The 12,021-nt window shown below is 44.8% G+C and overlaps 2 protein-coding genes across 5 annotated transcripts in view; one reads left to right on the top strand and one right to left on the bottom strand.

The window, feature by feature from the left end:
* The window catches only part of Traf3ip3 (TRAF3 interacting protein 3), a 26,043-nt gene extending 16,057 nt beyond the window's left edge, over positions 1–9,986 (top strand). Inside the window, exons 10-16 of the mRNA NM_153137.4 lie at positions 556–696; positions 886–1,023; positions 3,473–3,608; positions 4,122–4,184; positions 5,941–5,997; positions 7,190–7,326; positions 9,731–9,986. Coding sequence (NP_694777.3) covers positions 556–696; positions 886–1,023; positions 3,473–3,608; positions 4,122–4,184; positions 5,941–5,997; positions 7,190–7,326; positions 9,731–9,823 — 765 coding nt within the window. The 3' untranslated portion in view covers positions 9,824–9,986. The remainder of the gene's footprint in view (positions 1–555; positions 697–885; positions 1,024–3,472; positions 3,609–4,121; positions 4,185–5,940; positions 5,998–7,189; positions 7,327–9,730) is intronic.
* Positions 7,653–12,021, bottom strand: A130010J15Rik (RIKEN cDNA A130010J15 gene). Of its 4 annotated transcripts, none has more exons than XM_006497253.4 (2): positions 11,393–11,986; positions 7,653–11,245 (listed from the first exon to the last, which is right to left on the bottom strand). In XM_006497253.4, exon 2 carries the CDS (start codon positions 11,146–11,148, stop codon positions 10,357–10,359), a length of 792 nt encoding a protein of 263 aa, XP_006497316.1. In that variant the 5' UTR covers positions 11,149–11,245; positions 11,393–11,986; the 3' UTR covers positions 7,653–10,356. The 4 variants fall into 4 exon arrangements, with proteins under 4 accessions (XP_006497316.1, NP_001153832.1, NP_851391.1 ...); NM_001160360.1 differs by having other exon boundaries at positions 7,658–11,245; positions 11,980–12,021; NM_181048.3 differs by having other exon boundaries at positions 7,658–11,245; positions 11,710–11,913.

Below are 12,021 nucleotides of genomic sequence, written 5' to 3'. Positions count from 1 at the left end.
AACAAGGGCCGTCAATACTTTACTGGATCTGCAAATCTATTTTATCTGATTTGGGGGAATTTTCCTTGGTCCTTAAGCAGGGGAAACATCTAATGCAAATGCACTCTTTTAGAACACCAAGTCCTCAGATCCCCTGAACTTTTTCTTTAAAACAGCAGTGTGTCCCCTGTTTGGAAATTGTTTCCAGTGGAGTGAGGAAGATTCATCCACAGAACAGAGCACTAGATGAAGGGGGTGATTATTGGAAATTCCAAAATCATGGGCCCCATTCTCATAAATGCAAATATGCCAATGCTAAGCAAAAAAAGCCACGAGAGCTGGGGCTAGAGGAATTAGTGAGATTCCGCAGAACTGATGTGTTCTCTACATCTGGAGCACAGAAGAAGAGAGGGAGGCTGTGGTAGAAGGGCTCTACCAATGGCAGGCACTTCTCAGACAGCCTGGGAGACTCCCCTGCTCAGCTGTTCCCTGGGTATGAGACCTACAGTATGCTCATGTGTAGATCCCTGGAGTGGGAAGTTCAACAAGTATTTGTTGGCTTGTTCTGATTTACAGAAACACTCCCCCTGGGGAATGAAAAAGGTGCTGCTGGAGATGGAAGACCAGAGAAGCAGCTATGAGCAGAAGGCTAAGGCGTCACTGCAGAAAGTGCTGGAGGAGAAAATGTGTGCAGAGCAGCAGCTACAGAGGGCACAGGTGGAGATGCTGTGCAGTTCCAGGGGCTGGGGCCCTGGGAGCAGTCCCCCAGAGCAAGAGGGCTAACCACCACTTGCAGGGAGCCTGCTCCTCAAATTCATCCCGCATATTAAACTTCAGGAGTTCAATGTGTTCCCTTTCTCTAAGCTTCTGCTCCTTGGGAACCTTCTCTCCTCTGGTCTCTCCCAGCTGTCCCTGGCTTTGGCAGAGCAGAAGTGTCAGGAGTGGAAGAGTCAGTACGAGGCTCTGAAGGAGGACTGGAGGACCCTAGGGGACCAGCACAGAGAGCTGGAGAGCCAACTGCATGTGCTTCAGTCCAAACTACAGGTACCAGGCCCGGCAGTGGGAGAGGAAGGGAGGCAGAAGGGGGGAGAGGGGTCTGCTGAGAAAGGAGTCTCCTAGGTTGGGCCTCAAAGGTTGGATACACGTAACAAGCAGCTTTCAAGTCTTCATCCACTGCCCACTTAGTACCAGACTCACTGTTTTGCTCTGAATCATAAGTGCGTATAGAGGGAATGCCTACACTGTCCATGCAAATGAACTAAGTACCCACTGGAAAGACATTAACCAAATACAAATGCCTGAGTTGGGGCATTCATTGGGTTGATTGGCCTACCAATTGCACACTATTCAAACACCACCCCAGCAGGGCACTCAGTGCATAACTGCCCATTGTTTTGTACATAATAAATGTTACTGGTTTATTTACAGGTACTAACACATCCTGCTGGTGTGTTTCTTAATAAATTTCAGTAAATTCTTGTCATGCTCAAAAGTTCCTACACTTTCAATCTGCCACCTTAGAAAATCTAATTAATCTACATTAATTAATTAATGTAGATTAATTGATTCATTTATAATTAATTTAGGGTCTTTTGTTGCATGGATTAAATGTGACTACTCACACAACATGTGTGGCATAGTCTGGTACATATGAGCACTTCACTCGGGTTAGTAATTACATGGAGGCCTGACATTCCACGCTCCCCAAAGCATAGGAATTAATCCACTTGGGCCAGTCAATCTTCTGGCTAATGAACCACCCCTCAGGAAGGCAGATTCACTTTAAGCCATGCCAAAGAAGGAAAAGTAATTATTCTTTTAGTGAGATCATGTACTTCCCCTTCCTAGAAAGCCTGAGCCTGGTGTGGTCACTCACAGAGTCATGGCCACGCTACTTGGTCAAGCCTGACCAGTCCTCTGAATTTCTCAGAAAAATGTAACTTTTCTTTTTCACATCTTCTTTCTTCCTAACCCTTGCTGAAGCCTAGGTGTGCTTCCACAACACTCCTGGCTTTCTCACTCTTCTTTGATGTTACCCTCTCCGCATCCCCTTTGCCATATGGCTGCGTGCCAAACTGCCGAATCCCCATCCCTAACTCAAAAGGCATGACTTTCTTTCCCTCTTCTCCACCTTTATCCTCCAGGCAGCTGCTGACATTCACAGGATTCCCAATCTGCCTCTGTTGTCATTATTACTGTTTTTGGCTGTTTTGGTTTTTTTTGTTTTGTTTTGTTTTGTTTTGTTTTTAGTCTTCTTCAGAATCTGCTCTTAATATTTTTAATGTTAACCATCTTTCTTATTTTTATTCTCAAGATTCTAATTACATTTCTCCCTCCTTCTCTCTCCCTCCAAGCCCTCCCTATCTCCCTCCTAGCTCTCCTTCATGTTCACAGCCTCTTTTTCATCAATTATTATTTAATGCATATGTGTGCATGCATATATATCCCTGAATATAATCTGTTGAGTCTATATGTTACTTGTATGGATATTTTCATTACCTATAGTTCTCCGTGTAGGATTGAGGCCTCATGGGCTCTCTCCCTCATCTAGTTTGGCACACCCATTGGTGGCCTCCTTTTCCCTTCACATTTGGGCAGCCATGTTGGTGAGACTTTATGGGTATTGCTTCTGACATTACTAGGAGGCACAATCTCACAGAAAACTCCCTGATCTTACAATCTTTCTGCCCCCTCTTTTGCAATGTTCCCTGAGCCTCAAGTATGGAGTTATTTTATAGCTGTATTCATTGAGACCAGAATCCACAGGTATGCATTTTGATTGATAGTGGTTTTCTGTAGTGGTCTCCATCTGTTTCAAAGAGAAGTTTCCTTGATGTGTTCTTAACAAATCTAAGAACTCAGAGAGGAGACCCTATTTCCCTAGTAACATATGGCACCCCAGGTGAGCCTCCCCAAAATCTCCAGTTAACACATAGATTTCACATACTTAGTTTGAAACTTTGAAGATCTGCCCTAAGAGTGAATCTTTACAATTTCCCCAAACATGAATCAGGAAAATATATATATATATTTGATGAAAGAGGGTGTGAGACATTTAGAGGCACAAATTTTACTGGCTACACACAGCATCCACATCTTAACCTCTGCTCTCTTTTCTCATCATGCATAAGGCAATTCTTAGGAAAGTGTTTTGAGGTTTTTAAACCTTAATTCTTTGTGAAAATAGCCTTAACTGCCCCTCTCCCTCAACAACTGGTCATGCCAAAGTAAAAAGAAAGTAAAACATCTAGAAAATTCTGGCTTGATGTGGAGATCTGTCAAGGCATCGAGACATACATATCCCCATAAATATCAAGTCAGAGGCACTGCCATAAACATGCAGGATAGGGCAGAACAAAGAGAAGGGGAGAGCTTCCATTTCCTGACACCCCATCTCAGTAATCCTACTGTGTCCTGTTCCATGGTACCTGTCTGCTCTGTCGCCAGCCACACTGACCTGCTGCTCTGTGGCTCCTCTCCCTCCTCTTTGCAGGGAGCAGACAGCAGAGACTCACAGATGAGCCAGGCCCTGCAGCTTTTAGAAAATGAGCACCAGGAGCTGCAGACCAAACTCGAGAGCCTGCAGGGAGACGGAGAGCAGCAGAGCTCTGAGACCCAGGACCTACAAGGTACTCCTCTTCTTTGAGGTCACAGGGTCATTAGAACCACAACTGAATGGGCTCAGAGGAAGGAGGCTATGGGGAGAAGCTTTGCTCCTCATTTGTGCTTGGTCCCATGATTTCATTTCTCCTTGAGGGAAAGGCAGAGAAATGTCAATCAACCAAAATGAACCTTAGTTGTCCTTCATCTGAGGACTCTGCATGCTCTCTCCTCCAGCTTGACCCTGTGGGCCATACCACAGCTGCTCCCATACTAGTCACATGCAAAGGCCATATTCCTAATTTGAAAGGGAAAGGTTAGTACAAACACAGGCAAGATGAAGGCCTCCTAGATGTGCCTCTGTGGGCTGAAAGGACCCACTAGTGTGTGTACACAATATTGTGATGTTCCTGTGTGAATGCTGGCCTCTCCCTTCAGATCTGAAAGACACCTGACACTCCCAGGTCACAGAGGACAGGACTTACCTCTCATTTCCACCCTCTGGTGCTCTCCTATTTCTGTTTGTATTCTTTCGCTTTCAGATCAACTAAAGAAGTCAGAGGAAGAGAAACAGGCCCTGGTGAGCAAAGTACAACAGCTACAGAGTAAGTTTCCTTTTCAGGGTTCAACCTGCACAGGTGGTTTCTGTTGCTCCTGACCACAGAAGACCTTCGAAGGAGGGAGGGCTGAGCCATGGAGGCTTCAGTGTGTCCTGTTTCTGAGCATCCTCGAGCACACTTCCTGCAAGGGGCTGGGCTGAGGGATCATCTGCACAACCCTCCACAAGTTATATGGTTTCTTTCCCATGTTATTACATTAGCATCTGTCCTTGTGTTTCCTTTCTATGTGTGTGTGTGTGTGTGTGTGTGTGTGTGTGTGTATACACCCATGCAATATGCAGAGTCAAGGGAGCTGGAGGGTGTTGAGTATCTTCCCTGTTATTGTCTGCCTTAGTCCCTTAAGAAAGGGTGTGTCTGTCACTGTTTTCCAGGTAGGCTGGCTAGCCAGCAAGCCCCAGCCATCTTCCCTTCTCTGTCCCCAGAACTAATAGCATTAGGGTAACAGGAAAAGGCAGCCACGCCCAGATTTTTACATGGACGCTAACAACCTAAAGTCAGGTCCTCGTGCATACACAGCAAGAACTCTTACTCACACATTGTTCCAGGCCCCACAACTGCCCACTTTCAAGAAGTATTAGGCTAAGATAGTTCTTTTCTTATACATTCTATGGAACACACGTGAACAAGTCACTTAGATTTTTCTCACTAAAGGTTCAGAAAATAAGTATCCATCGATCCCCTACATAGGAATCAGGCATCCTGGACATATACACTGAAGTATACCAACAAGCAAAAGTAATAGTTTCGGGACTGGAGAGATGGTTCAGCGGGTAAGAACACTAACTGCTCTTCCGAAGGTCCTGAGTTCAAATCCCAGCAACCACATGGTGGCTCACTACCACCCGTAATGAGATCTGATGCCCTCTTCTGGTGCGTCTGAAGACAGCTACTGTACCTATTTATAATAATAAATAAATCTTTGGGCCAGAGCAAATAGGGACTGAGTGAGCAGAGTCGACTGGAGTGAGCAGGGCCAACTGAAGCAAGCACAGGTCCTAAAAATTCAATTCCCAACAATTACATGAAGGCTCACAATCATCTATCTATACAGCTACGGTGTACTCATATACATAAAATAAATAAATAAATCTTGAAAAAAAAGTAATAGTTTCTTAAGAAACTTCCGTTCTAAGCAAGTCCAGGGGTAGGAGATCCATGGGAAAAAAAAATCAGTGTACACGAAGTAACAATAACTACTATAGAGAAAAAAGAAGCTGGTTAAAGGTAAAATTAGTCATTGTTTGGTAGAATGTCACCTGGGAACATGTTCAGAAGCTGACATAAGGATGGCTTATTTGTAAGGAAGTACCAGATTAGGTGACTTGGGAGAGAAAAAAAAAAACGGAACTGTTCCACAGTTCTGGAGGCTGCAGACCAAAGTCAAGCTGCCCAGAGAGGTAGGCCTTCTGCTGTAACGGCCCCTCCAAGCTTCCCTCAAGTGTCGTTATATCACTTTCCCTGGAGCATGTATGTAAATCGCCCCTTTCTAAGAACACCAGTTATCTGTATGAGGTCTCATCTTAATGACCTTATGTTCAACCAATTACCTTTTTAAAGACTCCATCTCAAGGAAGTTCACGTTACAGGGGTTATAACTTCAATACAAAAACTTTAAGGAACACAATTCAGTTCCTAACAGATGGTAACTAATCTTTTACAACTGAGGTCCCAAGCCAATGTCTGAAGTGAGCCTTGACAGTAACTCTGCTAGCACAGACAAGTTCCTTTTGTCTCCCAACAGGTCTGCTTCAGAATCAATCCTTACAACTTCAAGAACAGGAGAAGCTCTTAAAGAAAGGTCAGCAAATTTCCTCCCACTAAATGTTGCTCTTTCTTTGCCTGGGGAAAGGACTACGTGACTTCTGGGGGTCCCATCCACTCCCGAGTCTGTGAAGTCAGGGAGGTAGGGGAACGTTCTGAGAAATGATCACTGGCCTGGACACTTCAGCCAGCCACCTGCTCTGGGAGGTATATAAACTGTGGGGAAGGGTTTCTACTTTCTCTGAAAACATGTGTCTCTGTCGAACATTTCAATAAATTGATTTTGAACTCAGGATTTCATGTCAGTTTTTACACAGTTGACTTTACAAATCACATCCAACTCCTCAACCCAACCATACAGCATACAAGAGTCCTCCCACTCCAACCCTAACCATTCTGGGTCCAACCTTGCTAAGGACTCATCAGCCACAGAGAGGCTCCAGAGTCTCCTCAGCTATCCACAACACACAGTCTGTTGTTTTATTCTCACGACGATTAGGTGTAATACAGGAGAGTGTAGAAATGAGTGTGCCCTCACAACATGGATAAGACCATAAAGAGCTCTGATCAGACAATTGAACAACTGAACTAAAGCAATAGCCCAGAACTTGACTTGAGTCCAGTGCTGTTTTCAGCAAAACTAGGACCTCAAGGTGGCAGAAACCCAGCTTTAAAGTATTAAGAGGTAAGACTAGAATGACTTTCATTTTCAGGTCTTGGAAATGAGGGTGCAAAGGTCACAGAAGAATCACTAAGCAAACCTACATGAGGAACTAGATGCTTTATGACTAATGAAAACCATTTCAATTTGTAAACATCCACGAAAAGTATCAGATCCAAAGAAAATCAAGACAAATTTTAAAAAGTCAACCTTGCTTCCAGGAGTCCAAACTGCAGCTGTGTGTCTAAGCCATAGGGTACACCAGAATACGTTTGTTTGTTTGTTTGTTTTTTCCATACAGTGTCTCACTATGTAGCTCTGGCTGTCCTGGAAATCTCAGAGACCCACCTATCTCTGCCTCCCAATCTCTGGGATTGACGGCCTTCATGTGCTGCTGTGCCAGCACACCAGTTATTTAATTCAGAATGTTCTACTCCATTCAGCGAAGCCACAGACACACACACACCATCTCCCTTCTCTGCAAATGCTAAGGGTTCTCACGAAGCATCAGAATCAGCCCTCACAGACAAAGGCCTCACTGTTACTGTGACTCTGGCTGCTTTTTTAGATCAGGGTCTGCCTGTGTGGAATCCAAAGCTCTCCCTTGATGAAGTGAAGCCTGAGGGCACAAGAAAGGAGAAAGAGGAGGAGCTCAGAGACCAACTACAAAAGGAGACATTTCAGCTCCAAGTCAAGGAAAAGGAGGTGAGGAGGGGACCTCAGAGTGTGAGGCTCATCCAGACTGTTAGTGCTCATCCAGATTGTGAGGGTTCATTGAGATTGGTATGGGGTGGGAGTGGGGCAGAGAACCCTTCTAGGGGCAATGGAAAGCAGGAATTTCCAAGCTTAAATTGTTACTGGATGACCACAAGTGTTCATTTTCTTCTATAAATGTCTTTGCTCTTGGATTGACTTGCGATCTTTCTCCTTCCTAATTTATAACAACCCCTATTAAAGGATACATTGGTAACCAACTAGGAGATCAATCAGAACACAAAAATATTTAGTAAACACATTAACTGCTTATATTGTCATATACTAAGTATCAGAATGCTTTATTTTATGTTGTATCTTTTAAATAACAAACACTTTCCTAGGAACATTCTTTCAAACTCACACTCTTGGAAGTGTGCAGAAGCAACTAGACACCAAGGAAGAGAGGCATGTCCTCCAGTGCTGAAGAACTTATTTCTTTCTTTATTTGTTTATTTATTAGTTTGCCCACATACAGAGCATTTTCACAAAGTCACATGAAAGCATTTACAAGTCCTGGGGCCAATAAGCTGGCTTAGTAGGTAAAGGTACCTGCTGCCAAGCCTGATGCCCTGAGTTCAATCCCTGGGACCTACCATAGAGATGGCAGGAAAGAAGTGACTCGAAGAGTTGTCTTCTGACTTACACACACATGTACAAGATATTAGCATACATACACACACACTCACAACCCTAACAATGAATAAATAATGCAGAATAATTGAAAGTGTTTCTATGTGTAAAATGTAACAGATGCATCATAACCAATCTTATAACTCAACATACTCACAATAAACTATATGATAGGAAGAAGACTAAAATCTCTGAGAAATTTGGGTTAGAAAATAGTTCACTTAAAACAAGTGAAGGAGTATAGTACTCAGGGCAGTCCTCTTCCAGAATTCTGTTGGAAAGAGAACTGGGGGCTGGAGAGATGGCTCACTGGTGAAGAGCATTGGCTGTTCTTCCAGAGGTCCTGAGTTCAATTCCCAGCAACCACATGAGGGCTCACAACCATCTGTAATGGGATCTGATGCACTCTTCTGGTGTAACTTATATACATATAATAAATAAATCTTTAAAAAAGAAAGAAAAGAAGGAAAGAGAGAAAGAGAGAGAGAGAGAGAGAGAGAGAGAGAGAGAGAGAATGAGCTGATGACACCTTGCTATGCTCTCCCCAGTGCAGAGAACTGCATTCAGAATAGACATCCTCAATGAGAAGTACCTTTCTTTTTTGCAAAAGCTACATCACAGTCAAGAAGCACTGAGGCACAGCCAGGAGCCATTTCCCAGAGTAAGAAGGGCCATCCCCCTCTACAGCCCTACATCACAGTGGGGTAGTTCCTTTTGGTGGTGGTGGTGGTGGTGGATTTTTTTCTTTCTTTTTTTTTTTTCTTTGAGACAGGGTTTCTCTGTGTAGCCTTGGCTGTCCTGGAACTCACTCTGTAGACCAAGCTGACCTCGAACTCAGAAATCCACCTGCATCTGCCTCCCAAGTGCTGTGATTAAAGGTGTGTGCCACCACTGCCCAGCTGAATAGTTCTTTTTTAAGCCTAGTGTTACAGATAAAATATATCAGTCCACACCAACATCTGGTCATCCTGTCCCATTCCACTTGATTTACACTATGCCAACAATACAGCAAACATGGAAGAAACACTGTCCACTATTCACCCCATTTCTATGCACCTCTCGAGTCTGGAAGACACTAGATTGAGCACTCCTGCTATGGAAACCTGACATGTTCTAGATCCAGAGCACACCATGCACAAAGAAGCACAATGCTCAAAAGAATCAAATGATTTCAGGACATTTGGTATTCAGATGTCTTTTTATTACGTCTGCTCAACTGGTAAACAAATACTAATACTACTACTACAAATACTAATACAAATACTAAACAAATACTAATGGGAAAAAAAAAGACAAAATTTGAATGAGTCCTAATCCCAAGCATTTCAGAAAAAGGATATTCAGCCTGTATTGGTTCAAGCATGAAAGAGTACTTTTTTGATTTATTGTAAACATAATGACAAGGGCAGAGGAGGACTGCAAAAGTATTGAGGCGTGTACAAAGAGTGTTATTCTGCTGAGTTAATTTCCACCTCATTCAGATCAGCATTTAAATATCTGTCCCCTGTCAGATATGAGTCTCTAGGCCACTAGTAAACTGGTTTTATCTAGTGGAAATGACAAAAAGTGAGGGAGACACTGAAGAGAAAAAAAAAAAAAAAGCCCCTTCTGCCACCAGTGTGAGGTCTTCTACTGGGTTAAAATGCCAAAGGACTATTCTTGCCCATACTTTCTCCAGCTAATTCATAGCTGCTCTCTCCTGTCTCCACCTCCTTCCATACAGCTGCAGTGTGGTCAATGGCTCCCAGTGCTGATGGTGGTGATTGCTACAGCACTGGCAGTGTTCCTGGCAAACAAAGGCAACCTGGTCATCTGAAGAACTTCTGGCATCTATCTGAAGTAAAACTCAGATGCAAACAACTCCATGAAAACCTTGAGTTCTGGTACTTTATAACTTGGGTTTCCCTCCAAATGAATCCGGACTCTTAGTTTTATTTTTTTTTCACCAGGTTGTAAATAAACTTTATCTCACAAGACTACTCTTTAGAACTGTGTATTCCTGAGAAATAAGCCACAAGTGTAACCCTTAAGCATCATTGTCTCGCACCCTACTTCAGTTAGAGTTCCATACATAGATTACCTAGTCATTCTCCTTCCCTCTAAGGCACTATCCACCAGGGAAGGCCACCATCCCAGGGTACACTCATGTCTCCACAATGCTCCTTTTCCATCTCTCATTCAATGAAAAATAAACAGACACCTCGGCTAAGGACCTAGGAACTCCTAATATAAAGACTGAAATCATACTACTGCTGCCAACGACTCTCCCCATTCACACGTGTTCAATTGACTGCACAACATTCATCGTAATTGACATTCATTGATACCTTCTCAACGGACAGAGTTAACTCAGAGGGCCACAGCAGGAAGTGTGACCACCTCAGAGGAGATGCTGAGGTCAGCAAAGGCATTCTGAGCCCTAAATCGGGTTCTGAGTTCCTTCTCCCAGGCACTTAGAAAGTTTTTCAGGGCTGGGAACAAACTCTCTGGAACACTAAAGGAGTACAGCAGAATTGATGGTTGACCAGGCAGCCACGAAATCCGGGCAGTAAACACCCGCAGGGGAGTCATGGTTAAGCAGTTGTCATCTTCACGGTTCAGGTCAAATGTGTAAGAGACTGGATATCCCAGGAGTATCCCAAATACAGTGCAGAGATTCCAGTCTGAGGAATGTAGCCTGGTGTAGGAGACTCCCTGAGACACATCTTTCTTAAGTCCTCGAAAACGTGTGATGACGTCAGCTATGAGAGATTTCAAGTCCGGGAGCTGGTCCACCGACCGGACAGAAGGATGAGGTTGGGAGCGGGAAACGTCCACGAAAGCTACAGTACCAAGCAGTGTCTGTTCCAAATGCTGACAGGCATACTCAGGACTGACAATAAAGTTATTCTCTCCAATCTCAAGAATGTGAAGTCCTGGCTCCAGGAAGCCCAGCCCCTGTAGTTCCTCCAGATAACTTTGGAGCGCCAATACTCCTGCAGAGTTGCAATCATAGAGTACAGCTGGCTTCAGCCCGCGGGCCACAGCCAGCACCTCTCCTGCCAGGTGAAGGCAGGTAGCTCGAGGTGGGCATTTTCTCTTGCCCATGCCCAGAGTCTGCTGAGCAGCTGCCACCAGCAGCTGAGGGCTTGGTGTTGACATAAGATCTGGAAGTTACATGACATATGGCCTCCTTAGCTAGCCACAGTTCCTTTCCCTGGGCCACACACAGTTCAGCTCCCAGCACTTGAGAAAGATCCTAGAAACAATATGGTAGGGGGAAATCGTTAATACTGTCAAGATGGGGTCACCAATGCTGCACCCCATTTCTCTGGCAGACTTAAGTTTACGAAATCGTCCTTCTAGTCACATTTACATTGTCTCTGGCTTCGATTCTAACTTTTACCTGGTGCAATTTATGCTCTGGGATTCAAACCTTACAGCAAAAGTTACCACTTCTCCCAAAACTGTCCAACTGGGACAGAACTCTGGGCTCTAAACTTCAGCGCCTGTAAGCTCTCCATTGCCAGCTCCTCAGACAGATCTCCACAGAGCGCTCACAGCAGCCTGATCAAACCAGCATAAGCTACAACGCGGAGTAATCACCGCCTCACCCTGCGACACTCAGGTAAGAGAAGCCGCTAGAACTGGGGCACGAGCCAGTTTAACACTTGCTGGACCCTCTTCCCTTCTAGGAAGGCACGCTCCCACCGCCACACCTACCCACACGTGCCTACGCGGTGGTAGACTAGTTACAAAAGGAAGCGCTCTGCCTCAAGACACTCGGCTAGCATTTCCGCCGCAGGTTCGGGGGCGCAGGAAGCCCTTCCGCCTGCCCGCCAGCGGCGTAGTGCCCTCCCACGCCCCACACTCGGTACTGTGAAAACCCGACAGTGTGTGCAGAAGCCCAGGGAAAGACAGCCTGACGTGCATGCGCACTGGCTTACTCCGCCTTTCCGTGACGTCATTTGAAAAGCAAACGCAAGCCAGAACCTTTGAAGAGGCTGCGGACGGAGTGGGAGGTAAAGCCACCTT

This window comes from Mus musculus, chromosome 1, assembly GCF_000001635.26.
Source record: "Mus musculus strain C57BL/6J chromosome 1, GRCm38.p6 C57BL/6J".
NCBI lineage: Eukaryota > Metazoa > Chordata > Mammalia > Rodentia > Muridae > Mus > Mus musculus.
This window is presented reverse-complemented; position numbering and strand designations above follow the sequence as displayed.

What these genes read in the sequence shown, in the direction of transcription:
- A130010J15Rik (NM_001160360.1), bottom strand. Translation starts at nt 11,148, where the DNA reads ATGTCAACACCAAGCCCTCAGCTGCTGGTGGCAGCTGCTCAGCAGACT.